General features: G+C 44.0%; 1 protein-coding gene across 37 annotated transcripts in view; it reads right to left on the bottom strand.

Moving 5' to 3' along the window:
• Nucleotides 1-21,065, bottom strand: part of Zcwpw1 (zinc finger CW-type and PWWP domain containing 1) — a 33,900-nt gene extending 12,835 nt beyond the window's left edge. For 6 of the 37 annotated variants that reach the window (XM_076560243.1, XM_042267915.2, XM_042267916.2 and 3 more), the window contains exons 1-7: nucleotides 16,523-17,080; nucleotides 13,097-14,786; nucleotides 11,807-12,054; nucleotides 10,259-10,346; nucleotides 8,817-8,931; nucleotides 8,268-8,425; nucleotides 7,442-7,555 (exon numbers count right to left, since the gene is read on the bottom strand). In XM_076560243.1, the coding sequence (XP_076416358.1) occupies nucleotides 7,442-7,555; nucleotides 8,268-8,425; nucleotides 8,817-8,931; nucleotides 10,259-10,346; nucleotides 11,807-12,054; nucleotides 13,097-13,124 (751 nt within the window). In that variant the 5' untranslated portion in view covers nucleotides 13,125-14,786; nucleotides 16,523-17,080. Of the gene's footprint in view, nucleotides 1-7,441; nucleotides 7,556-8,267; nucleotides 8,426-8,816; nucleotides 8,932-10,258; nucleotides 10,347-11,806; nucleotides 12,055-13,096; nucleotides 14,787-16,509; nucleotides 17,081-19,661 lie in introns of those variants that run through there. The other 31 variants (XM_076560262.1, XM_076560256.1, XM_076560268.1 and 28 more) reach the window with 24 other exon arrangements.
• Between the last annotated feature and the right edge of the window lie 199 nt (nucleotides 21,066-21,264).

Raw genomic sequence — 21,264 nt, 5'->3', positions numbered from 1 at the left:
GTCCTCACTCTTGCTCATCAAGCACTTTACTGACCAAGCCATCTCCATCACCCCATCTTCATTTTGAGACCTGGATGCTAATGACACTGTCCCCACCCAACTGCCACCTCAGATCTCTAAGTGGAGTCTGTTCCTTCTCACAGTCCCCACATCTCTCGAGGCAGAAAGTAGGGCAAACTTCTTTATTCCCACTAAGCCTCCCCCTCCTGCAGAAACCCTTTCTCTGAGGTGCCCTCCATTAGGCACTACCTTGCCCTATTGTCTCGAAAAGATGGTGGCATCCTACTCAGTCTTTACCTCTCCACTTCAAGCCTTCAGTTCAGATGACAACCACATCACAGGAATACCTCAGGAGCACCCCATCTTCATTTCTTGGCCCTTTTCCATACACCTCCTCAGTAACCTACTCCCACTCCTGCATGACCCAGTCATGTCAGAAAGCACACACACCCTCCGAGTCACATGTCCAAACATCCTCCGACAGCGTGCCCTGTCCTCCCCACCTCACCTGCTCAGAGTCCTGCAACTCTCACTTTAGCTCGGCCTGCAGCCCTCCAGGCTATCCCATCCTGAGATATGAGGACCTGAGTTTGATCTCCAGCATCCATGTGAAATCTAGGCACAGCAGTGCACACCTTTGATCCCAGTGCTAGGAAGATAAAAGCAGGATCCCTGGAGTTCATTGGCCAGCCAGCCTAGCTGAATCAGTGACGTCCAGGTTCAGTGAGAGACCTCATCTCAGAATAGAAGACAGAGTGTAACTGAGGAAGACACCTAAGGTTGATCTCTAGTGCACACACACATACACATACACACACACCAAACCATATACACATATGCACATGCACTTACATATGTACAAACAAAAAAAAGATTTAATATCATCAAACAATGTTTTGCCTGTAAGTTTGCTGTGTTAAATTTTTACCCACTGTCAAATTTTACTTAAAACGTCTTCAAACGCAGGGATATACCTCACCCATGTCTAATCTCATCCCACTGGAATCATCGCTCAGACTTACACTTCGGTCCTTTCAAAACATCATTATACTATGTATGGATCATTTCTTAAGTACTCCATCTAAAAATAAAATACTGAGGTCTGGAGAAATGGCTCAGTGGTTACCGGCACTTGTTTTTCCAGAGGGTCTGGGTTCAAATCCCAGCACCCACATGGTGGCTCACAATCAGTAACTACAGTTCAAGAGGAGTTGACCTCTTTTGGTCTCTGCAGGCACCAAGCATGCACACAGTGCACAGACATACATGCAAGCAAAAAATCCACACACATAAAATAAAATTTAAAACAAGATAAAAAAAAATACTAATTGGGAATGTGTTAGTTAGAAGTGACAGCTGCTGGGGTGAAGCTCAAGCAGTCCAATGTTTGCCTAGCATACATGAAGCCCTGGGTCCCATTACTAGCACCTCACTAACTTGGTGCAGTAAGCTCAGGGCTGTCATCCCAGAATTTAGGAGGCAGGGGGATCGGGAGTCCAAGGCCAGCTTGGGCTACAAGAGATCCTGTCTCTTAAAAGGAAACAAAGCAAAAACTAAGCAAGCAAACAAAAACAATTACCAATACAATTGCCCCTAATAGTTTGGTATTTGTGGAGGTGACCCAGCAAGACTAGGAAAGAGAGCCTCGATCTTAAAGAAAACTGTCTACACCCCAGTGGAAAGCCGCACACCCAGAAGGGTGGGGCAGCTCTTTGTACTTGACAAGTTGAGAAAGAGACAGAACAAAAGGTTGTGTGGGTAGGGAAGTGGGGTGGATCTGAGAGGTGTTGAGGGAAGAATGAATATAAAAAAAAATATTATTAAAATTCTCAAAGAGCTAATACAAAATGAGAGAGGGGAACAAAAAGACCTGCTTGCTGCTCACCGTGTGTGAGTGTGCGGCTGCATGACAATGGAGACTGATGTAACCAGCACACGTCCAGAGCATTCCGTTGGATGGCTCCTTCCTGAAAGGCTAGCCTCCTGTCCTATGGGATACCTCATCCCCTGTGTCCTCTCAGCTTCCTGGCAGTTTCTGTCTCTTCCCTTTGTTCAGTTCTTTCTGGTCTCCATCCAGTCTCAAAAACTCAGGGTTCCAAAGCTCAGCCAAAGGTTTTCTCTCCTCACACCACACTGTCCCCTAAGCCCAGCTCTGCCAGCCCTACGGTTTTTAAATCCATTTTTCATACATGATGACACACAGTTGTATACTTTTGGCTTCTGTTATGAATTAAGTGACTTGCTCTTTGACACCTGTATGGTATTATATCGTATGGTAATGCTGTACTGTACTGACTAATTTTTGTGGTGCTGAGGACTGAGCCCAGGACCACGTACATGCTGAGCACAAGCTCTATCAATGAGCTACTCTCCCGTCCTACACTATTTAGATGTCTCATACGGAACTCAAACTTTATGCACCAAAACCGGAATGTTTAATCATCTCCCACACTGTCTTCTTCTACTTCCATTTCCATTTCCACGTAAATTGATTATGCCAGAGGCCAATCTTTTTTGATAATTTCCTCTCTCATAGGCTACCAATTACTAATCATTACCTAGTTCTTATGATTTTATCTCTAAAATATTATAAAACCACGCACTTCTATCTCTGCTTTCATCATCCTAGTCCAAGCTGCCACTACACATCCTGATAATAGCACTCGGTTATTAACAGGCTTGTCTTCCTCCACACTCCATTCTCTAATGAAGACCATTTTCAAACATTAATTTGAAGATGTTGATCATCTGGATACAATCCACCAATGGCTTCTCACTGCCCTTGGGATGAAATTCTCACTATATGGTATTTGTCTTTCAAATATTTTATTTTTATACATCTGGGTACATATATGTATCTATATGTTTGCACATGAGTGCATGTGCCCATGGAGGCCAGAAGAGGGCATCAAATCCCTTACAGCTAGAATTATGGGTGGTTGTGAGCCACCTGGCCTAGGTGCTGAGAATCACACTCAGGTCCTCTGTAAGGGCTGAATCATCTCTCTTGTCTATGGTATTTTCTTTTATTGAGTTACTGCCTATCTCTGTTGTGGAATATTATTTTAACTAGGTAAAGATGTGTTACATTTGTTTATGCTACAAAATATTACTTTAACTGTGTAGAGGTGTGTTACTTTTGTTTATGCTGCATTTGTTTAACAATGTAAGGGTGTATGTTTAATTATGTAAAGATGTGTTGCATTTGTTTCACCTTGCCTGCCTAAAGCACATGATTGGTCTCATAAAGAGCTGAAAGGCCAATAGCTAGGCAGGAGAAAGGATAGACAGGGCTGGTGAGTAGAGAGAATAAGTAAGAGGAGAAATCTAGGCTCAAGAGAGAAAGGCAGAACAAGAGAAGGAGGAGGAGAGAACAGGGAGGTACCCAAGGCCAGACAGGCAGCCGCCAGCCAGAAAACGTGAGAAGCAGTGAAAGTAAGATATACGAAAAGAAGGTAAACAGCCCCGAGGCAAAAGATAGAGAAACAGGTTAATTCAAGTTAAAAGAGCTAGCCAGAAATGAGCCCAAGATAGGTTGAGCTTTCAAAACTAATAATAAGCTTCTGTGTCAATGATTTGGGAGCTGGTTGGTGGCCCAAAAGAAAAGCCTGGTACAATTTTGTTTTTATTTATTGAGTTATTGCCTATCTCTTTCCATGTTTCTGAAGCCGCTCCCTGTGCCTCCTCCCCTGATCACAGAACAGATACTCAGAATATACCAAATGATCTTATCTTACCCACTTCCTCCTACCCTCCACTTAGATAACTTCTAGTCAGTTTTCAGGTTTTCGCTCAAACAGTCTCCATAGGAATGCACTCCCTGGCTAGCCTAACCTTACCTAGGGCTCCACTGTTTCCTTTCATGACATAATGTTCTTTTTCCTCACCACATTTATTACAGATTGTATTAATGATAGTCAGTCCCTTTCTACATCCTATACCAGGAGAGCTCCCCTCTCCTTAGCAACTAGAAGAAACAGAAAAAAAAAAATGATTGATTGACAAGCTTCTTAGCTCTCCTTTTGAGAAATAATCTAATTAGATCTTCCCTTTGGGTGATTAAGCCCTAAACAAGCTGATCAAGAGATCACACTTCCAGCTCCTCCTTTATCATGTAATTGTATTAAGTCCAGGCTTACTACCAAGCTGTTGCTTGCAAAGTCTCTAGCGTCTCTCCAAGAACATATAAACCAATGTATGCTTTTACGAGAAAAAGTTATGTAAATGTATGGATGAGGAGATGACTCAGTCAGTAAAGTACTTTTCATTACAAGTCCTGAGTTCAATCTCCAGAACCCATGCATAAAGAAGATGAGCACAGGCTGGTGAGACAGCTTAGCGGTTAAGGGAACCTGCCACCAAGCCTGATGATCTAAGTTGACCCCTGAGTCCCATATGGTAGAAAGAGAGAACCAATTCTTGCAAGTTGTCTGTGACCTCCACACATGTCAGGAACATGTACACATGTACACACACACACACACACACACACACACACACACAAATAAATTAAACTAACTTAAAAGGTTTTTTTAATTCTTGGAACAGGGGCAAATACTTGTAATCAGCACTGGGGAGATGGGGACCGGAGGATTCCTAGGGCTCACTGGCCTGCCAACCTAAGCTAATGAGAGCCCGTCTCAAAAACAAATGACAGATAGTTCCTGAGGACCAACAGCTCAGGTTGCCTCTGGCCTACACACACATATGAATGTGCATGTACTTGCACAAACATGGACAAATACAACATGAATACATACATATATATATATATATATATATATATATATATATATACACAAAGAAAAATTTAAACTATGTACATATATGCACATTATCAGACACTAGCTGAATTTTTATTTCACTGGTCCTTATACTTACCATTCTAGGTTGTTGTTTGAGACATGATCTCAATATGTATCTTTGGATGATCTAGAGCTCACTACATAAACCAGGCTGGCCCCGAACTCACAGAGATCTACCTGCCTCTGCCTCCTGAGTGCTAAGATTAAAGACATGGGCCACCACATCCAGCTTGATTTTTTTTTTAATGTGTGTGAGTCTGTTTTCTTCCAAATTATTACCTATTTTTTTAAACTTACTGATACATTGTGTGATCTATTTTATTTCTTATAACCAAATTTCTCAAAGTCATATCATCATTATTTGATACATCTATTATCTATCTGACACATTAAATTGTAGTTTCTATGAAGGAAGGTTGATCATATTAGTTCATCATCTTTTTTGTTTTGGGGGAAGTTGTTTGCTTCATCATTTTGTTTTGTTTGTTTTGTTTTGTTTTGTTTTGAGATATGATTTCTCTGTCTGTGTAGCCTTGGCTGTCCTAGAACTCACTTTGTAGACCAGGCTGACCTCAAATTCACAGATCTGCCTGCCTCTGCCTTCTGAGTGCCGAGATTAAAGGTGTGTGACACCACACCCAGCCCAGTTCATCATTTTTCTTTGATATTTTGTTTTATCTATGTGTGTGTGTGTGAATGTAAGTACAAACATGCTGTGGCATGTATGTAAATACAGGCCATGTATACCCATAGCATGTGTGTGGAGGTCAGAAGACAACGTCACCTTCATTTTTCTTTTTTTCCCCCCACTTTCTGTATATGTCAGGCTAAGTGGCTATTAAGCCTGCAAAGATTCTCCTGTCTCCACCTCCTATCTCCCTGTGTTTACATGTGTGTGCTATTGCATCCAATTCTATGTGAGCTCTGGGGATTTGAACTCAAACCTTCATACTTGTGGAAAACATTTTATCAACTGATCCATCTCCTTGGCCCTTGTTCATCATTTCTTGCACCTATATTGGACACATCATATAAGTCACTAAGAATTGCTATGAAAAGAGTAAGTTAGCAAAGTGATTCAGTGGCAGACTGCGTGGTTAGCATATATAAGGCCTTGGGTTCAATCTCAAACCAAAAAACAGAAGAAAGAAATGAGTTCCTATCTCATCCATCCTAACCTTCATTCCATCAAAGAGTAATGTCTTCAGCCTTCCAGATGAAGAATAAATTCTCTGGCTCTTCCCAGTCCTATCTCTTTCCCTCCCTCGATAAATAACTATCCTTTGGCATATAAATGCCCGCTTCCATTGGGGCATTGCTTTTATTTGCCCATGTTACTACTGTTGTGTTGTGTTTCCACTTTTCATGTGTGTTCAAAGGCATGCCCAGGTGTTTGTACAAGCTAGGAAACTGCTCTACCATTGAGCTACCTCCCAACCCTCTCCTTTACAATAAAGTTACACATACAATAAAGGCAGCACATGCCTGTAATCTAGCCCTTGGGAGGGAGAGGCAGAAGGATCAGGAATTCAAGGTCATCCTCAACTACACGGTAAATTCAAGGCTAACTTGGACTACATGAAACACAGTCTCAAAAAAAAAGGTAAATATAAAAAGAAAAACCATACTATAATTTTCACTTCACTCCCTTTTATCGACCATTTTCCCCCTCTTAATTTTCACATCTAAACTAATGGTGGGGGTAGGGGTGTGTTTATGTGTGTATACATGTGTACACACGCATGTGGAGGATATAGGTCAACATTGAATGTCTTTTTTTTTTAATGGCTTCTCCACCTTTGAAAAAAGTTTTGAAGCTGGGCATGGTGGCACACACCTTTAATCCCAGTACTCAAAAGGCAGAGGCAGGCGGATCTCTGAGTTTAATGTCAACCTGGTCTACAGAGTGAGTTCCAGGACAGCCAGGGCTACACAGAGAAACCCTGTCTCAAAAAAAATAAAACAGAAAAAACAAAAATTTGAGATGGTCTCTCACTGCACCTTGACTGTCTGGCCAGTGAGCCCCAGGGACTCTGCTGTCTCACCTCTCTAGGACAAGGACTACAGGAGTGCGCCATTATGTGGGTGCTTTTTATGTGGGTGCTAGTGATCTGTCACAGGTCCTCACTTGCATGGCAAGCATTTTAACAACTAAGTCATCTTAGTGCCAATTCTTAACCAACTATAGCCTGCCAGTCACCTTGTTCAACTCATACAGCAGCCATAACCGAAACCCTGATAGCTACTAATTCCGATGTACTTGAACATATTTAAATCCTCATCCTGACTTCTCTGTGGTTGCATCTGACATGGCTGGGTGTTCTCTCTTTCATGAAATTCTCTCCTTGCCTGACATTGTTACATCACCCTCTCCTAACTGTTCTGTTCGCTTTTTTGGCCACACCTTAGTTTTCTTCCTGGACACCATCTAAAGTATCAGACACAGAGTGTAGACTGTGTAAATAAATAACCAAACAGATGAAATCTTTCTCTTTCTTCCTCTTTCCATATCTTCTCAGAAGCAACTGTGAAAGATAAATTATATTATCTGTGGTTTCCTTTAACATCCTAGTCACTGTATATCTCCTCCATCTTGAATTTTCAGCCCAAGGTTTTCCACACTCAGCTGAGCTCACCAAAACCACCTTCCTCTTCTTTCTGCTGGCCCCTGATCTGAGAATGATCCTGAATCATTGTTTTCTGTTTGGCTTTCAGACTGCACTCATGTCCATCTTGGATTTTCTCATCTTCTGGGAAAATAAAACAAGACATTGTGACAGGATCTCTGTAGACAATAAAAAATAGTGATAGAATCACCATAAAGTTCCAAGCCTGGGGCAGAAAAATCTTAGCCTAACACTATCCCATCCTCTAATTTCTTCTTTTTTTTTTTTTTTTTTTTTTTTTTGATTTTTCGAGACAGGGTTTCTCTGTGTAGCTTTGCGCCTTTCCTGGGACTCACTTGGTAGCCCAGGCTGGCCTCGAACTCACAGAGATCCGCCTGGCTCTGCCTCCCGAGTGCTGGGATTAAAGGCGTGCGCCACCACCGCCCGGCTTCCCATTCTCTAATTTCTTGAATAAGTACTTGAACCAGGTTTCAAGGACAACTGACTTAGGCAGACAAGATAGCCATCCCCAGAAGCCACAGTGGAAGGAGAGAACTGACTCTCGCAAAAATTGTTCTCTGACCTCCACACATACACCATGGTATGTGCATGATAATAAATAATATTATTTAAATGTAAATAGGGTATCTGGGAGCTAGAGAGAGGACCCTAGTTTGGCTCTAGGTAGGCCCCACTTTGGGCAACTTACAGCCACCTGTAACTCCAGCTGCAAGGGATCCAACATCCTCTTCTGGTTTCTATACATACCCACATACACATGGTATACACTCACACAGACACTCATACATACACATAAATAGAAAATCTTTTTTAGCGGCCATATGATGATACTTACCAGCTTTCTTCTTTCTTTTGCTTGAAAAAAGTCTGTTGAATTTCTTCTTAGAGGGTTCAGTAACTGGCTGGCCTGACTTAGATGTCCTTGTCTCAGAGCTCACTTCCTCTTCCAGAGAAGATGCAATCTCTGGAGTATCAGGTACTATTACCTTTTCCCTGAGAGTGATATTGTTCAAATAAAAAGCTTTCAGAGAGACACTTGCAATGCCAATCCTTTGAAAGAGTCCAGGGGTTAAAAGTAAACAAGAATTCTAGACTTGAATAGGGAGATGTAACTCAGTGGTCCAGCACATATTTAGCATGCACTAGGAACTGGGTTCAATTCCCAAAAGACACATACAACTCCCAGGCCTCCTAAGGTCTCCTGAGGTCATTTTATCCAACTCCTTGCCTGTTTCCTTCCTAACTCTAACAGGCATCTTTCCTGAGCCAAGAGAGATCAATGTAAGTATAATAGATAACTAAATAGACAGACTGGAAGACAGGTCACAGTTTACCCATGTCACCTCCACCCTGTGTTCAACTTGTCCCTCTGGGATAAACTTACCCATCAGCATTTTCATTATCTGCTGAAGGAGCAATTCCTGGTTCTCTGTCTGATTTGGTAGGTATTATGGGTTGGGCACAGGAAGTCTCTGCAAAATTAAGGCCAGACCCCAACCCTTCCAAAACAAAGCATTACAAGCAGAGAAGACACAAAGGAAAACAAATGCTCTAGTATTTCTCAACCACAGCATTCCATTCACATATCTTACCTCTGTGCTTAGAAGAGTCTACCTTTGGTATTTTGTCACAGGATAGAACTTGAAATCATTAAAAATTCAAGAGAAACTAAAATCCTTATCTTTCTGCAAGCCTTTCCATATTGATCAGCCTCATTCCAGGGCAGCCACGTAATAATTTTATTGTATACATGTACTATATTTTATCTTATTTTTCCTCAAACTCCTATACGACAGCACTTTTTATTCTAGAAAACAAACCAAGGGCTGGGGAAATAGTTCAGTTGATAAAGTATTTGCCTTACAAGTATGAGGACCTGAGTTCAATCCTCATAACCCATGAAAATCACAACAAATCAAGTGTGGTGGCATGCGCTTGTAATCCCAGCACTGAGGAGACTGGGACAGGCAGATTCCTAAGATTCTTAGCAGCCTAGACTAGAGGAATTGGCTGGGCCCCAGGCTAGTGATGACACTGTCTCAAAAACAAGGTAGAGCCTGAGAAATGACAACTAAGGTTGACTTCCTGCCTCAATCCACACAAGCAGACACATGCATCCGTATGTGCACCTATATACGTTAGCACATATGGGTTGGGCACAGGAAGTCTCTGCACATCAGACACATATGAACTTGTGCATATACTTAAACACAGAGACATTAAATAAATAGTAATAAAAACCAAATCCCTAAAAAGAATCAAACCAGTATTACAGACATGGGCCAGCAAGATGGCTCAGCAGGTAAGGGCACTTGCCACCAAGCCTGATAAGCCCAGTTCAATCCCCAGGACCCACACAGTACAAAGAGAGAAGCTATGCCTACAAGCTCTCCTCTCACCTACACACAAACAAAGGCATGCATGCTCACTCACACACACACTAAACAATAAATAATAAGATGTAATTTAAATACACATGCACATAAAGTACATTCTCCAAATCTGGGGAAACTCTTTTCTAAGTAGATTGCAAACATATACGAGTAAATTAAAATTGCATTTGGAAAACTCAGGTGAGGCCATGTGGATCTGAAGTCAGTATCGCCTACTTTTCCAAGAGTTTTCTTTTACCTTTATCTTACATGATTTAGCACAGGCCTATTGACATTAATTGAAATCACATTATTGAAATTAAATATTTCAAGTATCATTTAAGATTTTCTCAGGAAGGCGGGAGAGAAAGAAGCTGTCGACTTATACTCCCCCTAGGATAACGGCCACTCTGCCTAACGGAAGGAAGCCTTTTCTCTTCACACCAGGCCATACCCAAGCACTCCTGCAGGGATTTCTGTAGTACACTCTGGAAAATCTCCTCAAATTCTGCGTTGGTAAGAGTTGGTTTTTCCTGCAGAGACTGGGGAAAGGAAGGAAAACTGCTTGTCTTTTCAGTTTCTCACCTCTGACCAGTCAGGGAAGCCTTGTTTACACAGAACAGCAGATGACAACAACCATAGGTATTAAGTCAATGGCATCAACGATTCCCCAGATCTCCTGGGGACAAGAGAGCTGGAGAAAAGGAAACTCTTCCGAGAGTCCTGCTCGAGTCTTTATCCCACCTTGTCCCATTATTTCTAGCTAAACGCTTTCATCAAAACTTGTTTGACACTGCAGCATGGTGGCACACATCTGTAATCTCAACACTAGGGAGACAGAGGCAGAAGAATCAGGAATTCAAGGCCAGCCTTGGCTACATGAGACTCCATCTCAAAAAACTAAAAACATGTTGGCTTCTTTAAGAAGAAACTGGAATTTTTTTAATGAATAAAAAAATGAATTTTTTTTAATGAATAATACTGAAAAACAGGAGATGGCTCAGAGGTTAAGAGCACTAGCTGCTCTTCCAGAGGTACTGAGTTCAATTACCAGCAATTACTTGGTGACTCACAACCATCTGTAATTTGATTTGGTGCCCTCTTCTGGCACCAAGTAGGAAGAACACTGTATACATAATAAATAAACAAATTTTTTTTTTTCTTTTTTCTGGAGCTGAGGACCGAACCCAGGGCCTTGCACTTGCTAGGCAAGCGCTCTACCACTGAGCTAAATCCCCCACCCAAACAAATCTTTAAAAAATATTGAAAAAGCTGTGTATAATGGCTTACATCTTAATTTCAACACTTGGGAAGCTGAGACAGGAGAATTACCATTGATTCCAAGCCAGCCTGGGGCTACAAAACAAGATCCAAGCCAGGATTGGCTACAAGACTCTGTCTCAGAACCAAGTGTTTTTTTATAAGATGAAGGCCAGACAGTGGTGACACACACCTTTAATCCCAGCACTCAGGAGGCAGAGGCAGATGGATCTCTGAGATCGAGGCCAGCCTAGTCTACAGAGGGAGTTTTGGGACAGCCAGGGCTACCCAGAGAAACCCTGTCTTGAAAAACAAAATACAACAAACAAATAGCCAAAAAGAAAAGAAGATGAGATGAACAATGGCAGAACAAGCCCACCACCCCAGGTATTCAGGTGGGAAGTAGCAGTCAAAGGGCTGCGATTCCAAGAGCAGCCTGGGAAACAGAAAGACCCTGTCTCAAAATTAAAAACAACACAGGTGTGGTGGTGCACACCTTCTATCCCAGCAGTTAGGAGGCGGAGATAAGCAGATTTCTGTGAGTTCGAGTCTAGCCTGGTCTACATAAGAAGTTCCAGGCCAGCCGGGGCTAAAAGACCCTAGGAATGAAAGTATAGCTCAGAAGTACGATGCTTGCCTAGCATGCATGGGGTCTAGGGCTCACTCCTCAGTAACAACCCCCAACACAAAAGGATCCGGGAAACAGAGCAGGAGGGACTGTCACCACAGTGGTGACACATACCTTTCCTTTCTTCTCAGCCGGCTTATCTTGAGCCTTTTGCTTTTTCTCCTGGCCCCCACTTGGACCATGCTCTGTGGCTGTCTTCTGCTCCCTCTTCTTTGAGCTGGCTTTCGGGCGGCTTGGCTTGGCCTCGGCCTCTGGAGAACTGGTCCCCAGGGTCTCCTCCTTCCATGACTTAGGCTGGGGTTTCACGATATGTGGTTTTTGTGTAGGTGGAGCAAAGGTTTTCTTTGTCCCCTTTTCAGATTCTGAAGGATCAAATGAAATTCAGGAAACTCATGTCAACAGAGACAGCCAAACACTGCCCGTGGAGTAGTCAAGTCAGAATTCGATGGAAAGAGCTTTTAACAAATCTACATCTCTCAGTCCCTCCCTGCACACCCCTTCCCCCTAGCCCTGAGATTATCTTTAAGCAGCTGAGAGTGAGACCCCGAAATTTGTAATTTGACAAGATCAGTTGGTTCTAACATACTCCAAGTTTTGTACCATTAATTCAAAATGATTAATACAAGCATGTAGGAAGGTGAATTATTCAAGTGTGAATTGATTTTTTTTTAAATAGGCTCATTTTAACTTCGTGAGAATAAGCTTTAAAAAAAACTATTGAGCATTTAGAAATGACTCAAAGCTTAATTCCCTTTTTTTTAAATCTATTTTTAATTTTAACTGATCAAAATGCACACAGGAATGTCTCTGAACTAAACAAAACACAATAAAATTCCCAAGGCCTAGTCTGATGCCATCTCCTCTATGAAAAGGATACTGATCCCACTAGGTATAAGTGTAATCTATTTCTTCTGGGCATCTATAACACTTTTTACTTCTCTAGTGGCATTCAGCGTATTTAACTTCATATTATAAATACATAAATGCATTTTTCTCCCTGTAAATTCTTTGAGCATGGCTGTTTTTTTAAAGATTTATTCATTTTTGTTAATTTATGTGAATATGTGTGAACTGTGTGTATGTGGGTGCCCATGGAGACCAAAGGGCATCCAGTCCCCTGGAGCTGGAGTTACAGGCAGCTGTAACTGTCTGATGTGGGTGCTGGGAACCACCCCTGAGTCCTCTGGAAGAGCAGCAAGTGCTCTTAACACTAAGCCATCTCTCCGGTCCCAAGCAGGACTGTTTCTAAGTCATATTTATTTTGTTCAATGCAACTAGGAAAATGGTAATTTGAACAAACTGAACAGATAACATGGGTCTAGAATTCCTCTTTGAAGGAAAGGATGAATGGAAGGGAAACGGGAGAGAAATATATGAAGTGAACGCCTCTCATCCTTGGCTCACCTTCATAATTCTGTAATGTTGCCATCATCCAGTTCAGAAACTACACTTTCCTTGCCTCTGTTTGAAGAAATTATTATACTTTGGTTAGACATCATTTAAATTTCCTTTTTTCCCCTGTCTTCTGGGATTAGATTTCTTTGTCTGGGACCCAGGACAATACTTCCACCTTCTTCACTCCATTCATACCCTACATCAGTACTGATTATGTGCCTGGGCATTCAGAGAGCTGCAGCTTTGAAGATAAGTAACAATGCTTGGTTTTATGTTTATTCAGTACTGGATATTAAACTTGGGCCTTTGTACATGCTGGCCAGGCAAACACTTCACCACTGAGCTATAGTCCCAGCCTTTTTTATTTGACACAGGGTCTCCGTAAGTTGCTAAGGCTGGCCTTGAATTCTTTTGGAGGCTTTGAACTCACTCTGTAACCCAGGCAAGCTTTGAACTTGTAACTAACCCTCCTGCCTCACTCAACAAAATAACTAGGATTACAGGTCTGAGACACAGGCCTCAGTATTTTGAATGCCTGATATAAGGCAGGCACTTAACTAGCTGGACACAGTAGCAGCAGTGATGGAAGCACTGGTAGTATTGGAGTAGTAGTGGTAGGGCATGGTCAGTGCTGGGGGTGAAAGGTGACTCTCTTCACAAAGTTCCCCCAAATACTTAGGACATGGATAACTTGGCAATTCTCCAACCTAATTCAGAGGTCCCTATGCAAAAAAAAACAAAAAAACAAAAAAAAACAAAAAACAAAGAACAAAAAACACTTTGTTTTTCTGCTATTTCAACATTCAAGCCAAAAAAAAAAAATTCTCAGAATACTTGATTCTACTGATTGTAGCTCAGAAACATGTGACAACCAGCAGGAGTCCTCTTAGCATCTTCTATCTTACTCTTCTACACTAAAACCTAGTAATGAAAACATCTTTGATCATCACAGTTCATCCTCAGGAATGGACTCTCAGTTGTCCTACACTAAATGTTTTGTTCTTCCTAGTCACTGACACATACTAAGCACAGACTATGTTCTTCTTTTACTATTTCTGCATCATCGCATTTAACTCTCACAGCAAATCTACGAGATAGACCCCAAGGTATACGGTGCCTTCTGTTAAATCACAAGATGAGTTCAGAAGGCACTGGCCACATTAAGCTAAATGCAAAGTGTTTTTAAATTATCCTCTGGCGTTTTCCCCGCTCCTTTTCATGTATCTGTATGTGCACACACACATATAAATAATTCAGGTGTGCTATTCTGAAGCAATTACTTTTCTTCTATAATAAGGAGCATATTTTCATACTGTTTCCATCTTAATTCATCATTGTTAGTCCCCATATACACTTGCTCCATTAAAAAAAAAAAAGGGGGCCGGGCGGTGGTGGCGCACGCCTTTAATCCCAGCACTCGGGAGGCAGAGGCAGGTGGATCTCTGTGAGTTCGAGGCCAGCCTGGTCTCCAAAGCGAATTCCAGGAAAGGCGCAAAGCTACACAGAGAAACCCTGTCTCAACAAACCAAAAAAAAAAAAAATAATAATTTGATCTCTTTTTTTTTCCCCCTAACTATAATCCTGAATACAAGCTAAAAACAGTTGAATAAAAGGCTGCAAAATGAGTATTAATTTGGCCACATAGGACAAATATTTCTTCTCCCAACTTCATAATTCCAAAGCAGATCGTGAGAAATCCCTGTAAAAAGAGAAAAGGCAGAGTGAAAATGTGTGAACTTGATGTGACATTTGGCTATTTAAAATGCATGCTTACATAACCAGTTATATTCATAAACCAGCTCCAGAAAACACAAAGAAGTGATCAAAACGTCTCTGAGGAGCAGTTCTAGGTAGATGCAAGGTGTGTGTATGAAGCTAGCCAATGTACTCTACTCTGATGCATTTGCGCAAGCACACACACAAATTCAGAAACTGAATTGTTTAAATACATAAAAGAATACTCTTTTTAAAAAAAGAATGCTCTTCACAAACTGCAAACTTTAGAATATTTAGCTTCAAAACCTTATTTTGTAAAGCAGAGGCAGGTGAATCTCTGTGAGTTAGAGGGCAGCCTGGTCTACAAAGTGAGTTCTGGGACAGACGGCTACACAGTGAAACCGGGCCTCAAAATAAAACAAAACAAAAAAAACTTATTTAAAACTATACAGATCTCCCAGACTAATATGTTTCTGGAGCTACAGCTAACTAGGGATTTATAGACCACAGGGCTGGAGAGATGACTCTGGTTAAAAATGCTTGTAGCTCTTCCGCATCAGGCAGCTCACAGCTGCCTGTTACTACAGCTCCAGGGAACGGAGCCCTCTTCTGGCCTCTGCAGTCATTGCACTCAGAGAAAAAAATACAAATTATGAATTACAGCAGGGAGTGGTGATGCACGCCTTTAATCCCAGCACTCAAGAGGCAAAGATGGGCAGATCTCTGAATTTCGGGCCAGTCTGGCTACAGAGTGAGTTCCAGGATAGCCAGGGCTACACAGAGAAACTCTGTCTCAAAAAAAAAAATTTACAGATGAGCCAGGTATGGTGGCACATACTTTAATTCCAGGCAGTAGCGGGCAGGTCTCTGTGAGCTCCAGAAAAGCATGGTATGAGTTCCAAGCCAACCATGGCTACAGAGTATGACCTCATATCTATCTATCTCTCTCTCTCTCTCTCTCTCTCTCTCTCTCTCTCTCTCTCACACACACACACACACACACACACACACACACACACACACACACACACACGGGTGGGGGGAGAAGAGGAGAAGGAGGAGGACGATGACAAGGAGGATGAGAAGAAGAAGGAATAGGAGGGGAAGAGAGGGGAGGGGAGGGGAGAAGAAAGGGGAGGGGAGGGGAGGGGAGGGGAGGGGAGGGGAGGGGAGGGGAGGGGAGGGGAGGGGAGGGGAGGGGAGGGGAGGGATAGTTCAGCAGTTAAGAGCATTTGTTGATCTTGCAGAGGACTGGGGTTCAATTCCCAGCCCCCACACAGTGGTTAACAACCATCTGTAACTCCAATTCAGGGGCTCAGATGCCCTTTTCTGACCTTGGCAGACATCAAGCACACAAATGGTGTACATATATAACATTCAGATAAAATGCTCACAAAGGAAATAAATAGATCTAATTAATTTTTCCATAAAAAGGAAAAGTTACGGAGCATTATTGCACTATTACATAAATAAGATGTAGCAACTCTATAAGCAGTATAGTAAACAGCTCCCCTTAATCTGAAGTTGGAATAAGATGAACATTATTTTCAACAATTCTACCCCAATCAATAGATAAGAGAAATCCAGGAAGTTACTTTCTGATAAGTCAAGCTGCTGCTCCCTGTTTGAGATGAATTTGCTTCTTCTACAATAACAAATATTAAGAAACTGGCCCAGAGAGAGGAAAAAAACTAGTTAATAAATACCCAAAATACCAACTTGCACTTGTGAGAGTGTGAAGGCAGAGCTGATGATATGAAGTCTTTCATCATTTTCCACTTTATATTTCTGAGGCAGGGTCTCTCAGTGAACCTGGAGCTTGCCATTTCAGAGAGACTGGCTGGTCAACAAGCCCCCAGGATCCAACTGTGCCACCTCCCAGTGCTGAGGTCACAGACCCACACCACGATGTCAGGGATCCTCTACTTGTGAGGTAGGTATTTACTTGCTGAGTTATCTCCCCAGTCTCCATTTGAGGTTTTAATTTCTCTTTTCTCTCACAGGAAAAGGAAACAGGGAGGGAAATATAAATAAATAAATAAATAAATAAATAAATAAATAAATAAATAAATAAATAAATAAATAAGATAGACAATCCTGGATGGAAAGGCAGTTCTGAGGATAAGGGCAGATGCTTGTTGCTCTTCCAGAAAACCCAAGTTCAGTTCTCAACATCCATGTCAGGTGGCTCACAACTGCCTATAATCACAGCTCCTGGGGATCTGGCACCCTCTTCCAGCCTATTCAGGCATTCACACATATGTGGTTTACACACATATTTACTTATAAAATAAACTTCTTGGATTTCTCCACAGATTTTAAGAGTAGAAGAGACTAAATCTGGTATGTCGAGCATGATGACACAAACCTCGAATGAGGATGAGAAATTGAAGGCCAGCATGGGCTACACAAGACCATACCTCAGTGAACAAAAAAAAGCAAGAAGGGGGACTCGTAAGACCCCACCCCTCTACAAAGATCCGAAGGCAGCACTGTTGCTGAGGAGAGAAACATTTTCAAGGTGAAGCCACTGGCAAGATGGGAATAAGACAGGTTAGCTGGAGGTTGGCTGGGGTGGATATGATCGAAATATATTATACACATGGCAAATTTTTTTTGGGGGGGGGTTGAGACAGGGTTTCTCTGTGTAGCTTTGCGCCTTTCCTGGGACTCACTTGGTAGTCCAGGCTGGCCTCGAACTCATAGAGATCTGCCTGCCTCTGCCTCCCGAATGCTCCCCGCCTACATGGCAAATTTATCATAATGAAACCATTATTATAAATAACATTCTCATAAACTTAAAAATGTTTACAAATATATTTTAATTTTAATTTAGTGCTGCCAATACTTGTCAAAAAGCATTAATTATCCACCTTATGATGTTCCCCTCCTGAATATGCAATTATTCCCTCTTTATATTGATTCTCCATTCCTTAAGGAAAAGCAAACCCTTCGGTATTGTCTATTATCATAAATTCCAAGAGTTTCTAAAATTCAAAAAGACTATTTAATACCAGCACTCATGAGGTTAAGGCAGGATTTAGAGTTCAAATTTGAGGGCTACATTGCAAGACTCCGCTGTTAAAAAGGACTATTTTTAACCTCCTTTAAGCTAGGATAGTGAGTCATGTCTGAATTCCAGATCTAGGGATACTGAGGCAGGAGGGTGAGTTCTACTTTGAGAACTACAGAAAATCCCTGCCAAAAAAAGAAAAAGGAAAAACCTTTAAATTTAAAAACCTAAAAATTTAAAAATCTCATTTAAGGCTGTAGAGATGGCTCAGAGGTTAAGAGCACTGGCTGCTCTTCCAGAGATCCTGAGTTCAATTCCCAGCACCCACATGGTGGCTCACAACTGTCTAGATCTGGTGCCCTCTCCTGGTGTGCAGGCAGAACACTGTATGTATATACAGGAAAGATCTCATTTAAGACAGTCAGTGGCTGGTGGCTGTAATCCCAGCACTTAAGAGACTGATGAAGTCGATTGCTGCAACTTTGAGTCCAGTCTGGGCTACAAGTGACTTGGAGACAAGACCCTGTCTCTGAAAATAAATCGATAGATAGATAGATAGATAGATAGATAGATCAATAAATGCTGGGGAGCCGGCTTGGTGGGCAGGAGTGCTTGCTGCCAAGCCTAATGACCTGAGATTGATCCCAGAACCCACATGGTGGTGGTGGTGGGGAAACAGGTTGTCCTCTGGCCTCCACATGCTCTATGACATGTGCACACATGAACACACAAACACACCCCACACAACAAATAAACAGGTAAGGGTAATAAAACTTTAAGATAAAAATTTTCATTTCCTTTAAGACTGTAGTTAATGCCCGGCGGCAGTGGCGCACGCCTTTAATCCCAGCACTCGGGAGGCAGAGCCAGGCGGATCTCTGTGAGTTCGAGGTCAGCCTGGGCTACAGAGCGAGATCCAGGACAGGAACCAAAAACTACACAAAGAAACCCTGTCTCAAAAAAAAAAAAAAAAAAAAAGATGGAGTTACTGGACATAAATGTCTAACAGCCTATGAATTCCTGCTTATTCTCACAACTTAACTTTTTTTTAAGTTCCCTTTGTGAGCACACATACAAGCTCACAAACCTTTTAAACATTTAACAAGAAAAGGAAGACTAGGAGTATCTGCCTTGACTTTCTTTCAGAAGTAATTAACCAAATTAAACTTTCCATAGAAATTTACAAATCAAATCCATGGTAAAGTGTATTATTTCGGGGGGGGCAGGGGGGAGGGGGCGGGGGAAGGAGAGGGCGGGCAGTGGTGGCGCACACCTTTAATCCCAGCACACAGGAGGCAGAGGCAGGCGGATCTCTGTGAGTTCGAGGCCAGCCTGGGCTACAGAGTGAGATCCAGGACAGCCAGGGCTACACAGAGAAACCCTGTCTCGAAAAACAAACAAACAAACAAACAAACAAATAAATAAATAAATAAATAAATAAATAATAAATGCGGGGCCAACGTACCCACCCCCACGGAGAACCCCAAAATAAAGCTTTCACTGGTCTTCTCGCTTCAGCGCTCTCTGGACAGCCATTAAACACGGGAGGTGGCACGCGGCCCAGCCACCCTCGCCTCCCCTCAAGGCGTCAAGCAGCGCTTTGCGACTCCCCCGTCCTGACCAAGAACCCCCTCCATGACAGCCCCTTCCCCTCAGCTCCCGCTCCGCCTCGTTTCCCGCCACCATGCTCGGTTACTGTTGTTGCGAGTGATTTTAAGATTAGCGACTCTGAGGGGAAAGGCGTGGGGTCGGCTGTGGCTGAGGAGAAAATTTCTCCTCAGCCGACAGGGACCAGGCTTCCCCGCCCCTAACACCTTCCTCTGCAGCCGGATGAAAGCCAACTACCTTCCGGGGCGACGAGGACCTAGAGACGAGGCGCAGCCCACGCTGTCGCAGCCATTCCGCACCGCCTTCCCACCTCGACCTACTTTTCCCGCCACCCAGAGGAGGCGCGAGGACCCGGACAAACTCCGCCCCCCAGCGGCGTGCGCTCAGAGGTGGCGCGCATGCGCAGCTGGAGGCCGCTTTGCGTTTGCGCGGCTAGAGTTATCCCGCCATCTTCCAAACTAAGGCCTGCTGGAACTACAAGTCCCATAATCCTCGCGGGTGCCGGTTTTTTTTCCCAATAGGCAGCGGAGCGCCTGGGGCACTTCGTTCTCGCGTCTCTGCTTCAAATCGCCTTCTCCTTCCTGTTTTCATGCTATAACCCTTATCTTTCCGTTTCCCTCACGCTTTTATATTTTGCTTGAGCTCCACTCCTGCCTCTCCGCCAGCCATCGCTCTGGGGACTCGGGATCGGTTCAGTGCTCCCCACTGGCCGGAGCAGGGGGGAAAGCGAGTCGCTGCCCTTTCCCGCCCACACTCGCTTGTGTGTAAAGTGGAGCAGAGCTGCAGCTCCATGCTGCAGGACCAACACCCGCGATGGCGCGGGCGCTGACACCGCCAGCGGGGACCGATACGCAGGCGCCGCACTGTGGCGGAGGCGTCCGAGTCCAGACGTAGGTGTAGGGCGGGGGGAAGGCGTGGTTCTCGAGGTGTTCGCACTTGGGGAAAGGAGGAGGAGGGTCGCGAGAACGGCTGGGGAAGAGGAACTTGGACCACGTCGGACGTTGTCGTGCTCTTTTTTAATTGTTTTCCACTCCGAAACGATCTTAAATGACGTATTGCATTTCATTGATAACAGTTCCTGAGACATCGTGCTTGATTCCTCGCCTACTTGATCGTTCTCCCCCCACGACTCCCATTAAGTCCTCCTCACTCTAGACGGGCGGAAGGGAGAGGGAAGACCTCATGCATAACTCACGACCCCGCCCCTTTCGCTGGGAAACGCGCACACCCCCTGGAATCGTGCTGACGCACGCTGCGTGTCCCTAACCCGAGGAAGCGACGTCACGCGCCCCGCCCCCAGGGCTGAAGGGGCGGGGCCTCGCCGCCAGCACGTGTCGCCCCCTCTACCCGCGCAAGCCCGAAAGGGTTGTGCGCAGGCGCTCTCGAGGAGGGGCGGGGATGGGGGAGGAAGGAGGCGGGGCAGGGAGGTTGTTGGGTTTAGAGCCGGGCGGAGACCGCGGAGACTCATTCCTCAGGAGCAAGGGTCGGGTGTCAAGGAGACCTCTCCGCGCCAGCTCGCGTTCCCCGCCTACGGTGGGTGGGAGCGCACGGCAGAGACAAAGGATATCAGTAGGGCTTGGACTTGGCGGCGAAGGGAAGTCGGGTGTCCGTGTGGGGCGGTGGGCGTCTCGGGCTGGGGGCGGGGGGAGGGCGAGGCTCCCGGCGAGGGGAGGGGGGCTGTATTTAAACTCCCGGAGCCGTTAAGTTGGTTCGCACTCCCGATGCGCGCGCAGCCCGGGTGGTGGCGGAGTGCGCATGCGTGGCTGCTGGGCGAGCGGGACGCGCGCCCGTCGTGCGCGCTCGCGGCGGAGTGGTAGTGGCGGCGGCGAGGGTGGCGGCG

This window comes from Peromyscus maniculatus, chromosome 23 (genome assembly GCF_049852395.1).
Source record: "Peromyscus maniculatus bairdii isolate BWxNUB_F1_BW_parent chromosome 23, HU_Pman_BW_mat_3.1, whole genome shotgun sequence".
Classification (NCBI taxonomy): Eukaryota; Metazoa; Chordata; class Mammalia; order Rodentia; family Cricetidae; genus Peromyscus; species Peromyscus maniculatus.
This window is presented reverse-complemented; position numbering and strand designations above follow the sequence as displayed.